At 46.0% G+C, this 16470-nt stretch overlaps 1 protein-coding gene across 2 annotated transcripts in view; it reads right to left on the bottom strand.

Moving 5' to 3' along the window:
• TAMM41 (TAM41 mitochondrial translocator assembly and maintenance homolog) overlaps positions 1-16097 on the bottom strand; it is a 52447-nt gene extending 36350 nt beyond the window's left edge. For both annotated transcript variants that reach the window (XM_027523059.1, XM_027523060.1), the window contains exons 1-4: positions 15696-16097; positions 12832-13014; positions 10056-10148; positions 808-958 (exon numbers count right to left, since the gene is read on the bottom strand). In XM_027523059.1, the coding sequence (XP_027378860.1) occupies positions 808-958; positions 10056-10148; positions 12832-13014; positions 15696-15830 (562 nt within the window). In that variant the 5' untranslated portion in view covers positions 15831-16097. The remainder of the gene's footprint in view (positions 1-807; positions 959-10055; positions 10149-12831; positions 13015-15695) is intronic.
• Between the last annotated feature and the right edge of the window lie 373 nt (positions 16098-16470).

Below are 16470 nucleotides of genomic sequence, written 5' to 3'. Positions count from 1 at the left end.
ATTACAAATTAAAAGATAAAAGAGATGGCATCTAAATACATTATGCGATCCCTGACGGGATCATGTACTTGAGGATAAAATATTAGAAAGGACATTATGGGGACAACCGACAACATTAGAAGTGAAACTTATCAGTTTGATAGAAGTGATGCATCGTTGCTATTTGGCGCCTGCACTGTGGTTCTGCGAGAGGATGCCCTGTTCTTAGGAAACACACACTGAAGTAATGGGCCTAAAGGGGATGTGACATGTGTGCCCGACTCCCTAACAGTTCAGAAGAACATGCATCATGCGGCGTATTACGTGCAGAGAGGGAGCAGTGGTTCTCCAAGTCGGGTCCCTGGAGGAGCATCAGCATCACCAGGAACGGGAGAGAAATACAGACTTTGGGGACCCCGCCCCAGACCTCCCAAATCGACTGTCTTGTCTGTTCTGACAGGCCTTCCAGGGGGTTCTGCTGTCAACTTCTGAACATCACTGATACAGAGAGAATGATAAAACAAGTGTGAGTCGTTTCTGGGGAAAGGGCATAGCTTTCTGGATGATTACTGAAACTTACCTGTACTCTGAAAGTGTTTCAAAATAAAAATTGACGATAACAACAACAGAAGGGTTAGCCTATGTAGAGATGTGAAAAGGAAGAGACCTTGGGGGCAAGGAGGCAGATGGCAGGTTCCTGCAGAGACCTTCAGAGAGGTGCTGGGACCAGAACCTCTGTTGCCAGCGAGGGGCGGGGGGGTCGGGCCTGCTCGATCTTCCAACAGCGAATCTCTTTTCAGCAGGAAGTGCAGCACGAAACCTACTAACCTGAGTAGGAGAGCCCGGCGATCTCTGTAAACAGGTCTTCTTCAGAAAAGCTTTCGGGGAGCATGAGGAAAGCCGCGGTCACAGCGCTCTTTAGGTTTTGATCCAGGGCCGAGCGGAGGGCCACATCCTCATTCATCGCCACGATCTTCACCTGGAAAAGCAGGACGTTCAGAAGACTTCCTGAAATGGGGCACTGCCCAACCTGGGTGTTACTACACGCACTGGAGCTGTCCAAAACCCTCAGCCCTGAAGATACTGCAGTGTTAGGCCCGTTGACATGAAATAGTTACTAATCTAATTCTGGAGTCTCCTGTTTTAAGCCCAAATCAGAGAACTCATGACATAGGAAAGAAAACAAAATAAATATTTTTCTAAATGAGGAAACCCCACGAGTTTTGAAAAAGTTAGTACAAAATGGAATAAATGACCTTTGAGAAATTGAGAATTTTATTTTTTAATCTCTTTGTTCTTCATTTAATTTTATGGTAGACAAAGGCATTTTACTTCTTTATTCAGAACTCATCTCTGTTCTTATCTAACCTGAGCAGGCCATGCTCTATTTTGAACTGATCTGAACCTAAGTAAGGAAAAAGGAAAGAAAACCAGCTAGAAGAAACTGCTGTCTGTGCTCCCCTCCCATCGAGATACAAACTGCTCCAGTGTGTCTGACTGGTCGTGAAGACGGCACTGCGGTCACCAGCATGTGCTCACGCCCTGTCTCTCATTGCCTCTGTGACGGGGTTCGTACCTGACAGGCTTACGAGCTTGCGGGGAAGATTCAGTGAGAGCCCGCAGCTGAGCCCGCAGCTGAAGGGAGCTTCCCTGTGTGTCTCCTGGTGCACAGCGCATGCGCTTCTCTGAGCCGGGGCTTCTCACCTTTAGGAGATCAGAGTCTCCTGCAGGGCCTGTTCAAACACCCAGTATTAGGCCCATCCCCAGAGACTCTGACTCGGCAGGCCGGGGTACATTTCTGCCAGGTTCCCAGGTGACGCTGATGCTGCTCCAGGGGCCGCGTGTGAACAGCACTGCTCTAAGGCACGAGCTTAGAACCAGAACTGCCACGTTGCTCTCTGTAGCGACTGTGCCAGTGTGCACTCCCGACACGATTGTGGACCATCATGCTGCTTCTGACTGACTTTCTAAGCAAGCAGTGGGTCTAGAAATCCCTCCTGAGGACACTCACGTATCTGAAACGCAGCTGCCGTCTCTGATCCTTTAGTGCTGTAAGCAAACTCTCCTCGTGTTCCAGAAAGTAGGGTTTAGACTGCCTTTCATTTATCAAACACAGATCATTTCTGGCAAAATTCAGACGACACGTAAAAGACACAAACAGTATGACAAACTCCAAATTAAAAGTGTATTAGATAGCAAGGCGATGGCACCCCACTCCAGTACTCTTGCCTGGAGAATCCCATGGATGGAGGAGCCTGGTAGGCTGCAGTCCATGGGGTCGCTAAGAGTTGGACACGACTGAGCGACTTCACTTTCACTTTTCACTTTCATGCATTGGAGAAGGCAATGGCAACCCACTCCAGTGTTCCTGCCTGGAGAATCCCAGGGACGGGGGAGCCTGGTGGGCTGCCGTCTACGGGGTCGCACAGAGTCGGACACGACTGAAGCGACGCAGCAGCAGATAGCAAGGAAAGATGGGAATGATGTACATCCCAAAGTACAGGTTCTTCTCTGTTTTTTCATTAATTGTGAAGAGCAGTATTAGAAAACAATTATTTTATAAATCAGGCTTAAGAACCTGATTGAAGAAAGATTGAAGGTAGGAGGAGAAAGGGACAACAGAGGATGAGATGGTTGGATGGCATCACCAACTCGATGGACACAAGTTTGAGCAAGCTCTGGGAGTCAGTGATGGACAGGGAAGCCTGGTGGGCTGCAGTCCATGGGATGCAGAGTCGGACACGACTGAGCTACTGAACTGAAGAACCTGAATTCTACCGTTTACCTTTTGTCCCTTTTTTAAATGGAATATTTACAACATACAAAGCTTCATATGGTATGTAAGCTACTTAATTCCATATTGCCTCCTCCTTCCTCATAATTACAAGGACTTAATGGCCCTGAATTAAGCCTTGGAGCACTTCAGTGAGTTTGGAATTACCACAAACATCTGCAGAAAGTCAAAGCAAGGAGCAGTCCAAGAGCATGGCCTGCCCAGGGTTGCATAATGAGCTGATGGCAAAGACCAGGGTAACACCCTTGTACTTGGCAAAGCCAGCTCTGAGTATTCAGACATTTTATTCACGCATTCTGTCCTGCTTAACTTTTAATCCTGGAAGATGATTAAGACAAAATTGAAAGTCCTACAATAACTCCTCTGCCTAGTCCTAGAATAACTTTCCCAAGCCTTACACTCCGTATGGAATTGGGGATCTAGGAGGGCAGCCTCCTCATCTCACTAATGGGGAAACGGAGACCCAGAGGGTTAAAAGAGCTCCCCTTGAGGAACAGGCGGCACCCCAGACCAGGACCTGTCCAGAGAGCCTGTGAAGCCTCTTTATCATTTCCTATTCTTCATCCTCATTCACCAGGTCCTGCTCAATAATTCTTCACCCTCTTTTTTTTTTTTTGCAGGGGGGTGGGGAGGTGAACTTTCACAGAAACTCAATGAAAATAGAAGCTATTTTGAGATACTAACAAATCAAAGTTGCAAAGGAAAGAGTAAGTTTGGGAAAATTTTTCCTATTTGATGAAAAATACTCCTGTTCTCTAAGAAAGCTTCTACTTAGGTGTTTCTTTTTTAAAAGGCAGTCTGTTTGTTACTTAAGGTTAAGAGAATGAAGATAAAAGCATCCTAACTCAAAGGAAAAACGTGAGTTCAGGAGACTCTGCTCCTCTGGTTCTCCAGAGGAAGGCGAACCAGGAACTTGTCTTGGCAGCACTGTTCCTTGCCGTCTAGAGTGAAAAGCCAGTGAGCTCTTGGGACACTGCCAGGGCGGCCCCGGAAGAAAAGGGAGGCCCTCAGACCTGTGAATAGCTGTCTGTATCTTACTGGGAAAGCCCCGACCTGAACCACAGATCGAGCGTCAGCTCTACTGCCAAGGGGAATATCCTCACTGGAGAGAGAGGAGGCCCAACACTCGAAGGGACTTGCAAAAGCCCAACTGGAGAGATTTGTGAGTACCTTTCAAGACAGAAAAAAGGACAGAGTCACACATGGTCTCCTCTACAATAGTCACATGGAGACGAGCTTGAATTGCAAAGAGTGAAGTTATAGTCACAGAGAACACAGCCCTCACCGCCCCCCATTCAAACACTCGACCATTAATCCAATGACACGTCCCATAGCAGTTTTCCGTTCCAAATGAACAGAAAGGCCGATTTTTCTAAATGGACTTGCTTAAGGACCAAAAAGAAACAGTAGACATTTGAGCTAGATTAAAAAAAAAAAACCTTATTATCTACCTACTGGACTGTAGGCGCTTGAAACTGGAAATGTGGTTGTCTTTTTTTTTTTATTCTTCTGGCATACACAGAGAAAAAACTTAGTCGTCTTTTGAATAAGTAAATGAATGGCTCAATCTTTCCTTTCAAAGGCTAGAGGCTCAAAGATTTGCTCTCAGCCAGGCAGAGCCAAGACTAGTGAGCCAGGCCTTCCAAATCTCATTCAGGGACCCTTTCTACCACTGGGGGAGGTTTTCTACTACAAAGAAGTAAGTCAATGAAGTTACAATATGGTGACGCTTGCAAATTGTGAATATACTAAAAAAACCACTGAGTCATACACTTTTTTAAAGGGTTGAAGTATGTGTGATTATATCTCAATAAAGTTATTATTAAAAAAAAGCTATATGACTAGCAAATAAAAGAAAAAAATATATTGAAATGAATACATTAAAATAAATTAAAATTCCCTTAACAAGGTGGCAAAATACCATTGTTCGTAAATGTGACTGCTTTAAATATTTACGCCAAATTATCCACACACTAAAAAAAAAACATGAAATACAAAAATTCAACTTACATTAAATAAACTAGAGGAATAAATACTAATATAACTTGAGACTTCTTTGGCCTAAAGACTGGCTACAACGAGATTCTATTAAATACTTTACGTGTTTCTCGACTTGGAAAATGGCTTGGTCGATAATGCAAACTTGCAGTTGCACCAGAAGTAAGACCGGGCCGTCTCCTCAATGATGCGGGAAGGTAACCATAAAGCATAATAGAAATGCAACTTGTACTCAATTTTTTCCAGAAATGTCCATCTTTTTAAGCAAAGTACTCCTCTATATTCTTTCCTATTTTCTTAATAATAAACTTTATCTTTTAAAGTAGGTTTAGGTTCACAGCAAAGCCATATGAGAAGCACAGACGAGTTTCCATATGCCCTTTGCATATTCCTTTTAAAGACTTAAACTGCTAGTGATTGACAAATCCTATTCCATTTGTAACATGGAGGATAATTTTAGAGCTTCAGACAACATAATTTACTGTAATTCCTTTTAAGACACATGAAAACAAAAAATCTACACTCATTCTCACAATTCTTTCTTAAGATATTCATTCACCCATTATTTTCATCCAAAGGCTTTCAACTCTTTCTTTGTATCAGATTTGTTCCTTTGGTTAATATTTGCTGCCACCTAGAGGTAAAAAAAAAAAAAAATCTGTCTTTGGCTCAGACAGTAAAGAAGCTGCCTGCAAGAGTCCCAGATTCAATCCCTGGGCTGGGAAGATCTCCTGGAGAAGGAAATGACTATCCGCTACAGTATTCTTGCATGGAGAATTCCATGAACAGAGGAGCCTGGCAGGCTACTGACCATAGGGTTGCAAAGAGTTGGACATGACTGAGCGACTAACACTTTCAGGGGTAAAAATAGTTTAAAGATAGTTATCCTAAGAATTCTCCATTTAACAGTGATTTACTTCTGCAGAAAAGAGAAACTGGAGGCAGGTGTAGGTGGAAGAGTTGATTTATCCATTTATGATTTTTAATCTTTAATTTCATATGTTATGTTCAAAACCTCAATTGGTTCTTAAGATAGCTTAATTTTCTTGTGCTAGAAGCTTCTTTCCTGATGCTAGGAAAGATTGAAGGCAGGAGGAGAAGGGGACGACAGAGGATGATGGTTGGATGGCATCACTGACTCAATGGACATGAGTTTGAGCAAACTCCAGGAGTTGGTAATGGACAGGGAAGGCTGGCGTGCTGCAGTCCATGGGGTTGCAAAGAATCGGACACGACTGAGCAACTGAACTTAACTGAGAAGCTTCTTAATAAGCCTGTGCACATGTGCTAAGTCACTTCAGTCACATCCGACTCTTTGCAACCCCATGGACTGTAGCCTGCCAGGCTCCTCTGCCCATGGTATTCTCCAGGCAAGAATACTGGAGTGAGTCGCCATGCCCTCCTCCGGGGGATGTTCCCAACCCAGGGTTCAAATCCGCGTCTCTTATGTCTCCTGCTTTGGGAGGCGGGTTCTTTACAATCCCATGGACGGAGAAGCCTGGTAGGCTGCAGTCCTTGGAGTCGCAAAGAGTCAGACACGACTGAGCGACTTCACTTTCACTTTTCACTTTCATGCATTGGAGAAGGAAATGGCAACCCACTCCAGTGTTCTTGCCTGGAGAATCCCAGGGACGGCAGAGCCTTGTGGGCTGCCATCTATGGGGTCGCACAGAGTCGAACATGACTGAAGTGACTTAGCAGCAGCAGCCACCTGGAAAGCCCAAGAAGCCTGAGGGACTATCACTGTTATCAAGAACACTGTCTTCTCCAAGTAAGCTGAGAAATGCAGTTTTAAATGACCTGAGTGTATCTGAGTGTTGCTTTGAACTGATGTTTTTATTTTATCAGAATACGTGATATTTAGATGAAATCTGAGATCATTTCCAGTGCTTACATTCTGAGATTTCATGGCACATCTGTTTTCTGCAGTCTATTTGTACAAGCTGGGTTTAGAAAAGGCTGAGGAACCAGAGATCAAGTTGCCAACATCTGTTGGATCATAGAAAAAGCAAGGGAATTCAAAAAAATATCCACTTCTGCTTCATTGACTACACTAAAGCCTTAGACTGTGTGGATCACGACAAACTGTGGGAAATTCTTAAAGAGATGGGAATACCAGACCACCTTACCGTCTCCTGAGAAACCTCTATGCAGGACAATAAGCAACAGTTAGAACCAGACATGGAACAACGGACTGGTTCCAAATAGGGAAAGAAGTACTTCAAGGCTGTATATTATCACCCTGCTTATTTAACTTATATGCAGAGTACATCATGTGAAATGCTGGGCTGGATGAATCATAGCTGGAATCAAGATTTCAGGAAGAAATATCACAAACCTCAGATATGCAGAAGATACCACTTTACTGGCAGAAAGTGAAGAGTAACTAAAGAGTCTCTTGATCGGGGTGAAAGAGGAGAGTGATAAAAACTGGCTTAAAACTCAACACTCAAAAAACTAAGATCAGAGCATCCGGTCCCATCACTTCATAGCAAATAGATGGGGAAAAAGTAGAAACAGTAACAGACTTTATTTTCTTGGGCTCCAAAATCACTGCAGATGGTGACTGCAGCCATGAAATTAAGATGCTTGCTCCTTGGAAGAAAAGCTGTGACAAACCTAGACAGCATATTAAAAAGCAGAGATGTTACTTTGCTGACAAAGGTCCGTCTAGTCAAAGCTATGGTTTTTTCCAGTAGTCGTGTATGGATGTGAGAGTTGGATCATCAAGTAGGCTGAGCACTGAAGAATTGATGCTTTTGAACTGTGGTGTTGGAGAAGACTCTTGAGAGACACTTGAGCTGCAAGGAGATCAAACCAGTCACTCCTAAAGGAAATCAACCCTGAATATTCACTGTAAGGACTGAGGCTGAAGCTGCAGCTCCAATATTTTGGCCACCTGATGTGAAGAGCCAACTCACTGGAAAAGACCCTGATGATAGGAAAGATGGAGGGCAAGAAGAGAAGGGGACAACAGAGGACAAGATGGTCACATGACATCACCGACTCAACAGACAGGAGTTTGAGCAAACTCTGAGAGAGAGTGAAGGACAGGGAAGCCTGGCATGCCGCAGTTCATGGGGTTGCGAAGAGTTGGATGTGATTTAGTGACTGAACAATAACAACAATGCCAAGCTGTGCTGGATAGATTGTTTTAAAAAAAAAAAAAACTTGAAATATTACAAGAACAAAACATAGTACAGAGAATACATTTTCATATTCAACACCTCATTTTATCTCAAAATAACTGAGACAGGTGAAGACACAAAGAAGGGAGAGATGGTTTCCTCAATGTCTGCTAGGTGCCAGGCATCTTAGATCCAGGCATTTCTCAAATGCCTTTTGAGGTCAGTGTCATCACTCTCAGCCACAGGTGAGGGAGGCCCAAGGCCCAGGCAGATTAAGTCCCTCGTGCCAGTTTACACGGCTAGGGGGTGTCAGAGCTGGAACTGTCTGACTTGAAAACACCTGTGTTCTTTCCAGTATTGGCATCCTGCTCCCACTTTTCACCACCTTTGTGAAGAAGCCAGGGCAAGGACTGCTATTCCATTCTGCATGGCACTAGCGGTCATCAGCCTGCCAACGCAGGAGACGCAAGAGATGCAGAGAGCTCAGTCTCTGGGTCGGGAAGATACCCTGGAGAAGGAAATGGCGACCCACTTCTGTATTCTGGCCTGGGAAAATCCATGGACAGAGGAGCCTGGTAGGGTACGGTCCTGGGGGCTGGACACAACTGAGCACAGAGAAGTATAAAACAAGCTGCCTAACGTCACATAAACAGTGAATAAGCAGCAGGAATGAGTAAGACCCAAGGATTCTAATTCCACATTCATTCATCTTCCTATCAAGTACATATTTTGTGTATTTAAAAAGAAACTTGGAAAGAAAAGGAATATTTACAAATATCCAATTACATTTATTTCCTCAATTATGAGGAGGGCATGGTAACCCACTCCAGTATTCCTGCCTGGAGATTCCCATGGACAGAGGAGCCTGGCAGGGTATAGTACATAGGGTCACACAGAGCTAGACACGACTGAAGTGACTAACCATGAACCCATACATTGTTTCTGGATGTAAAACAAGCTTTTACTTAAGTAAAACTATATACAGTAAAGCAAAGTAATCTACCCAGCACAGCTTGGCAGATTTTTACGTATAGATGTACCCACACTTTTTGGCTAAGATCAAGTGTAGTATGGGGGCTTCCCAGATGGCACAGTGGTAAAGAACCCACCTGCTGATGGACACAGGTTCGATCCCTGGGCTGGGAAGATCCCTACGAGCAGGAAATGGCAACCCACTCCAGTATTCTTGCCTGAAAAACTCCACGGACAGGGGAGCCTGGTGGGCTATAGTCTGTGGGGTCACACAGAGCTGGACGTGACTGAGCAACTGAGTGTGGCACACTGTATCCATGTAACTATCGCCCTAATCAAATGAGCTACACTGTTAAATTTTCAGCCTAAATTCAAGGAAAGAGAATCTGGTCCTCCCACACATATCAGTAGAGATTTTATCACACAACCAAGTGAGCTAAGATTATATAAAACTCTCTAATCTCTTGCCATAGCTGACAAAGAAGGAGCAGCAAAGTCACCTATGAGAGGTGTCTGAGAACACTGTGAACCCTCTTTGGGGCTGAAGACCCTTTGACAGTTCAATAAAAATTAATCCTTGTTGGGAGATCAGCAATTGTGACAACTTCATCTAGATCTTAAACTATGAAGATATCCTTCTCAGATACAGACTATACGTCTGCAAAAAAGCAGCAGCCTGGTATTTGTGAATGCGTGTCGGAAGTCCAGGTCCTCCGCACTGCTGTTGGCTTTCACTTCTAGTGAAGCCCGGGGGAAAACCTTCCCGTTGTAGCCTCCTCCAACAACCTCCCAAACAAGGAGGCCGCGGAGACGGGATCCCAGGCACTGACGGGACAAACTGGTGGACAAGCAGTGCCCTGTGGCACTGGCATTCTAGAAGAAACGGTGATCTGGGGGTGGGAGGTGGGGGGGTGGTCTGCTGATAGAGGCTCTACTGCGGCCTGGGCGCCTCCCCTGTCATCCTCCAGACTCGAACGGACTGACTCTGAGTCTCGTCCATTCAAACACCTGGAGAATCTTGAGAGAGAGGGAAGCAACAGTGTAATACCTGGATACTGTTTGGCAACAAATTCTGTTCGCAGGAAAAGGAGTCTGAAGCTCATTTCTATGCCAATGCAATCACAAAGGTCAAAGTAAGGTCAGGTTTGGAGAGGAGAGACAGTCCTAACAGAACACTCACTCACCGGTTTTTGGAGTCGACCAGCAATATATAAGTTATTCCAGTTGAGGAGATCTTCGATCAAAACACTGGTGCTAATAACTCCGTATTTGATAAGCTGGAAAAGAAAAGAGTCGTGCGTGAGAAAGAGCAAAATGCCATATGGACCCTTGTGCAAGTGCAAAATATAAAGAACTAAATTTCTGACCAGGGCAGAAGCTTGATTTCCAAAGCCACTCAAAAAACCACCTACCTTGTAAAAACACATCTCCACGAAATCTTTTGCAATTAGTTTCCAAGACTGTCTGTTGCCTGAGGTATTCATGGTGCGATGACCACGGTTTTAACTCTGGCACTTGTGATGTCAGAGGCAGAATGGCTCTCTAGGCTGTCTAATCTTGGTCCTCAATGGACTGGAAATATCAATAAAAACACTGGTCCTGAGAGACACGCGGCAGTTCACGCTCCTCATGTGAGAAATAAGAAACCTGACGCTCAGAGACAATAAACGATGTGCCTGAGGTGGCACCTGGCGGAGCAGAGCCAAACCAGGTCCCTGAATTTCAGTCTGGGTCCAGTGTTGTTTCATCGCAGAGAATGAGAAATTTTCCTCAAAGTTTTTACTGACATCCTTCACACGGTGAATTTCTCTTTCACGGTTGACTACTTTAAACACCTCTGTAATTACAATGCAACATGCAAACATAAAACCTCTTTATCAGCCCTAAACACATGGAACTACAGTCAAGCTCATTTCAGTAATAACTTATACAAAACTCTGAATGCAGTTGTTCCCGGTTACAAAATCCCATTTGCTCCAACAGTTATCTTCTCAGACTCACTTCACTGAACTTCAGTATGCAAGCAGCCTTCGCAGGCTACAAATATCTAAAAAGTAGCTAAAGAATTTCCATTAAAAAGTACAGTCCCTTTGGCACACAATTATGCCCAAACATTTTGTTACTGGAGCTTTAATACTGTTTGAAACTACTAATTAGAGGTCGGCTCAGGATAACATTAATACTGGAGAAAGCATAGAGCTCCGAGCTCCATGACTAGCGTGGATGTGCGGGGCTGGGCTGAGTGACCGCCTTCCCTCCACTCCGGCCACTGCACCGTAGAGCCCTTCTTGCCCCAGGCGCCTAACAGCTGGGAGGCAGGACCTGACGGCAACCAGAAAAGTAAACGCCCGGCCCAAAGGCGATGCAGACATCACCAACCACAGCGCTCATCCCTGCCTCACTCAGAGAGGCCTGCAAAATCCTTCTCAAGTCGGTACTCCAGCCTCCTGCCTTTCAAAGTGTGGTCCACCACCCAGGAGCATCAGCATCACAGATCCCCAGGTGACTCGTCTGCCCTGAGCCATCAGGAGCCTGGCGCAGCGTTGGCGTGGCAGTCACCCTTCACCTAGCTGACTCTAGGAGGCCCCTGACTCAGCTCCCACTGGTCCTCTCACACTGAGGTCATGCTAAGTTCCCGGCTGTCCTCTTAGAGCCTGGACTCCTCATCGGAATGACTACTGGGCAGGGTCCCCGCAGTCAGACAACCCTCCGCCAGGATCCGGGGTGCTCATCTGCCCTCCAACACCCATCATCAAATTCAGCTCCACCGATGGCACCGAGGGGTTCCTCCCACTGGGCACCACAGTCTTCCAACTACCTATGATCCCCTCTTCACTTCCAACTTCTCCCTGGGAGTGTGTGCCTCTCTGTACAGATAAGATTAATTTCCACCCTGATCCATAATGGGTCTGCCCATCCCTCCCACTGACCAAACCAGTGGTTCTCAAGGTGTGTTCTAGACGGGCAGCATCAGCATCATTTGAAAGCCTGTTAGAAATGCAAATCCAGAGGGCAGGAGAAGGTGGGAAAAACTGAGAGAGAAGCACTGAAATACACACCACCATGTGTCCAAGAGATAGCTAGTGGGGAGTTGCTATACAACACAGAGAGCTCACCTGACGCTCGGCAGTAGCTCAGAGGGGTGGGATGGGGTGGCGGTATGTTCAAGATGGAGAGGACATATGTAATACCCACGGCTAATTCATGCTGATGTATGGCAAAAACCAACACAGTAGTGCAAAGCAATTATCCTCCAATTAAAAATAAATAAAATTTTAAAAAAGAAATGCAAACCCTTGCCGCTGAGAGAGTAAACCTTAAAAGTTCTCATCGCCAGAAAAAGAAAACCGACTATGTATGGTGATGGGTGTTAACTAGACTTTACGTGGTCATCAACCCGCAGTAAGATCAGTCATTACGCCACACACCTACAACCAGCACAGCGTTACAGGACAATTACCTCTCAGTGAGGGAGAACTGCAAATCCTCAAACCCTATCCCAGACCTTCTGAGTCAGGAACTCTGGGGGTGGGCCCACCACCTGTTCGCCCGACAGGCACTCGGGTGCTGCTGAGGCACTAAAACTTGACACCAAGAAACAGCTGCTGTTGTTCAGTCTCTGTGTCCGATTCTTTGTGACCCCATGCACATCAGGCTTCCCTGTCCTTCACCACCTTGTGGAGTCAAAACTCATCTCCCAGAGTCAAACTCATGTCTGTCAAATCAATGATGCTATCTAACCATCTCATCCTCTGCCGCCCACCTCTCCTCCTGCCCTCAATCTTTCCCAGCCAAAAAACATTCGGCCAAAGGCAAAAAAAAAAAAAAGTGACATCCACCACCTTCATCCAGCAAAAGCGTGAACATTTCCTGACTGTAAGAACACACATATTTAGCTGGGATTCTAAGAACAAAGGTTAATATCCACCCAAGTTAAGACAGAGGCCCGAAGTCACTCACCCTCCCATCACATGTGATCAAAGTGTTGTAGTAAACGCCGGCGCCGTAGTTATTCTGGACAGCAGTGATAATCCTGGGCCCCAGCACTTTTAGGAAAGAGTAGTGGTTCCAGTTTCTCTTCAGGTTCTTTGAATGCCACGCAACGGGGTCATCGACTGTGAACACGAAGTCCAGCATTGCATTCTGGGAGGTGAAGAAAAGAGACGGATTTTAGTTTTAACTCCTAGAAAGACACCGAGACAGAGCGGACAGCTCTAACTCAATGTAGCTTTGATTAACAGCAGACCCAGGGTCAGAAACTTAAGCAAACCTGTGGAACCGAGCTGAGCTTTGCTTTTTGCCAACTCACGTTAAGAACAGTAATGGTTAATGAAGTAATGTTTCAGCCTTCTTTTAAACACTTTCTGTATTATACATACAGTAACTCTTTTTATCCTCAAAACAATCCTACAAGGTAGATACCATTATTATCCCATTTCTACAGGAAAGGAAACCATGGCACAGAGTAAGCTCCCTGCCCAAGGACACACGGTTAATGAATGACAGACACAGTCTGGTTCCAAATTCTGGGCTAGACCACTTTGCTACACTGTCTTCCACCTAAATAGTTAAATGTGCTCCACTTTTCTTTCAGATCAGATAACACCATGTGGACAAGCTCTATAAAGCATTATGCAAAGGGAAATAAGTTATCTTAACTTCACCCATTAGCCAACCTCTCCCTGATCATCTACGATGAGCTCTGATGGGTCCTGAGATAGAGGTAAAGAGCTCAAAGTCAACTGGGGAGAAAAGACAGATTATTAGCGAAAGGACTTCCTAGGGGAATTTCACTCAGAATGGGGTCACAGAGGAAGGAGGAATTTTCCTATGAGACGACACTCTTCAAGACTCTGGTAAGTCTGAGTCTTCAAGAATGCACAAGTTAAGCAGATTTGGTGAAGTGTTAGGCAAGGCCTGAGGAATGGGGTCAGGGGAGTCCTGTTGGATGAAAATGCTCTTGTGGAGGAGACGAGAGCTGGGCATGTTCTGGGAGCTGTGTCTAGGTCGGTAGGGCTGGATGGGATGCAGGTATAGAGTGGTGGCAGATGGTCCAAAGAGGGAGACTGGCTGCCGTGGTAAGAAATGCTCCTGCAGCAGAAAGGGAGGTCAGACAAAGGATGCACCACCACACACGAGGCTGCCTGCCAGTAACCAGGGCACCGAGGCAGGGACTCAGCTGGGACAGACTCAGGTGCTGGAATCTACTTGTGAACTTGCAGGCAACGAGGGTGAGGGAAAAGGAAAGACCTTTTCTTAGAGAGAATTCCAGGTCTGCTCAAAGGAAAATCTTCACAGGAAAATGAAGAGATGACTATAGAATCAGGATACTCTGAGTTTCCTAAAAACTAGTGGTGATAGTTAAGATTTTGAGTGGACACGTTTTTAACAATTTTATGTTAACATATGTTAGGGAAAAAATAGCCTAATCTATAATTTCCTATATGCCCCAAATTTATCATTTCTCATATGCTGCCAAATTAAAGTACTACTTAAATTAGGGGGCTTTGCAGGTGGCTCAGTGGTAAAGAATCCACCTGCCAAGGCAGGAGACGCAGGAACAAGGGTTCAATCCCTAGGTCAGAAGATCCCCTGGAGGAAGAAATGGCAACCCACTCTAGGATTCTTGCCTGGAGAATCCAATGGACAGAGGAGCCTGATGGGCTACAGTCCATGGAGTTGCAGAGTTGGAAAAGACTGAGGGACCGAGCACAATAAAATACAAAATAAACACATTACTTAAGTACTAGTATAGGTGGGAACCAGGAAATTCAAGCCACGGTATAGATGGCCTCAGCAGGAAGTGAATAGGCAAAGATTAACTGAAAGATTACAGCCAGGAAATCTAGTGAGGCCCTAGTGCAGACTGCACCATACCATTTCCTTCCTTTATTAAAGAAACCCAGTCCAGAACACAAGCTGCACGTACAGAAAACATCTCTATCTCGACTCCTGCTCCTCCAACCTTAATTCAGCAAGGGCTCAAAAGCCTCTGTCAAAGCCAATTAAAAGCCTCACTAAATAGACAATAACTGCCGGCCACTCTTGGATGTCTTGAATCTTGTCTCCACCTTGAAGCAAACTTTTCCCCCCATATATTTAACAGAAGAGGAAAAAAAAATCTACAATCATAAGGAAACCTCTACCCTCACCGCTCTGGTGCTCCGCCAACTTTGAAGAGTAACAATGCTTTGCCCTAAACAGACACTTGGGAAACGGCCTGGTCGGAGCAAATATACTGCTCACCCGCTAACTCCCTTCCTGCAAATGCCCGAACCCTACCTACCATCTGTCCGTCAGCTTTCCAAAGTCAGGAGAATCACTTTGTATTTTCTCCTACAGCCAGAGACGTAATTCTCAAGCTTGGCTGCGTAGTAGAATCACCTGGGAAGTTTTTTAAATTCCCAAAGCCTAGACCAATTAAACCTGAAATCTCCGCAACTGGAACCCAGATTATCAGTATTTTTTTTAAGCTTTCTAGAAAACTCCAATGTTCAGCCAAGGCTGAGAACGCTGAACGAGAACCTGGCAAGTATATATGTGTATGTGTATATATATATATATATATATATATTTTTTTTTTTTTTTTTTTCCCCGTCTTGTCCCGGCACCAGCTCTTCCCTGCACATAACTGCATCTCCCGCTCTTAGACCCAAGCGGACTCCTACGTGTCTTTGGAAGCGCAGCTCACGCTGCCGCTCTGCTAAGAGCCCTTTCGTAGGGTTTGTATCAGGACTTTGCGAGTTGATACGGGGATGCGCAGAGCGGCCCGGCAGCTCCAGGGCTCGGGAGGGACCGAAGGCAAAGGGACCTCCCGGGCTCACCTTCTGGTCTGAGCTGGGCCCCGCCTGGCGGTACACCCCCGAGCCGTAGGCGAAAGCCAGGCTCAGCTCCTCGGGAAAGTGAGACAGGATCTTGCGGAAGGCCACCCCCGAGCTCTGCAGCGCCTGCAGCGCCATGGGGCCGGGGTCACCGAGGGCCCCGAGGACAGCAGGCGGGACCGGGAACTCGCTCGGGGTGGGAGATGGAAGTCTGGGACCCGCCCGGACGGACGGAAGAAGGCTGGGGCCGGGGGGCGAGGAGATGGGGGGCTCGCAAGGACTCGGGGCGGCAGTTCAGTCAGACACGAAGTCTGTCAGACATGAAGTCACTCAGTCAGGCGGGAGGTACCCGGGACACAACCGAATGGGCGACGTCCGGCCTCCCTGGCGGCCACGCGGGCCACGCCCCCCGCGCGCACACGTGCTCCGAAGGCGCAAGAGCAAGAGCAGGCGCCCTCCCGCGAGTGGGGACGCCAGGCTTCCGCAGAGCCCCCCGGTGGTCGGAGGAGCGCGCTGCAGGCTGGACGCCTGGAATTAAGATTGGACATGGGAGCGGGAGAGTGATTGCTGATTGAAGTGCCTTTGAGCCTTGAAGTCCTAAACCTCATTTTCGTAAATGACTATGAAATCACGTGTGTAGTATTGCAGGAGATCTTTCGGATGAGGTGAAATTCACATAACGTAAAATTGTACACTTTACAATTTAGTGCATTTATTGCATTCACAATGTTATGCAACCATTGTTTCTACTCAGCTCCAAAACTATGCAAGATTTTGA

This window comes from Bos indicus x Bos taurus, chromosome 22 (assembly GCF_003369695.1).
Source record: "Bos indicus x Bos taurus breed Angus x Brahman F1 hybrid chromosome 22, Bos_hybrid_MaternalHap_v2.0, whole genome shotgun sequence".
Lineage (NCBI taxonomy): Eukaryota > Metazoa > Chordata > Mammalia > Artiodactyla > Bovidae > Bos > Bos indicus x Bos taurus.
This window is presented reverse-complemented; position numbering and strand designations above follow the sequence as displayed.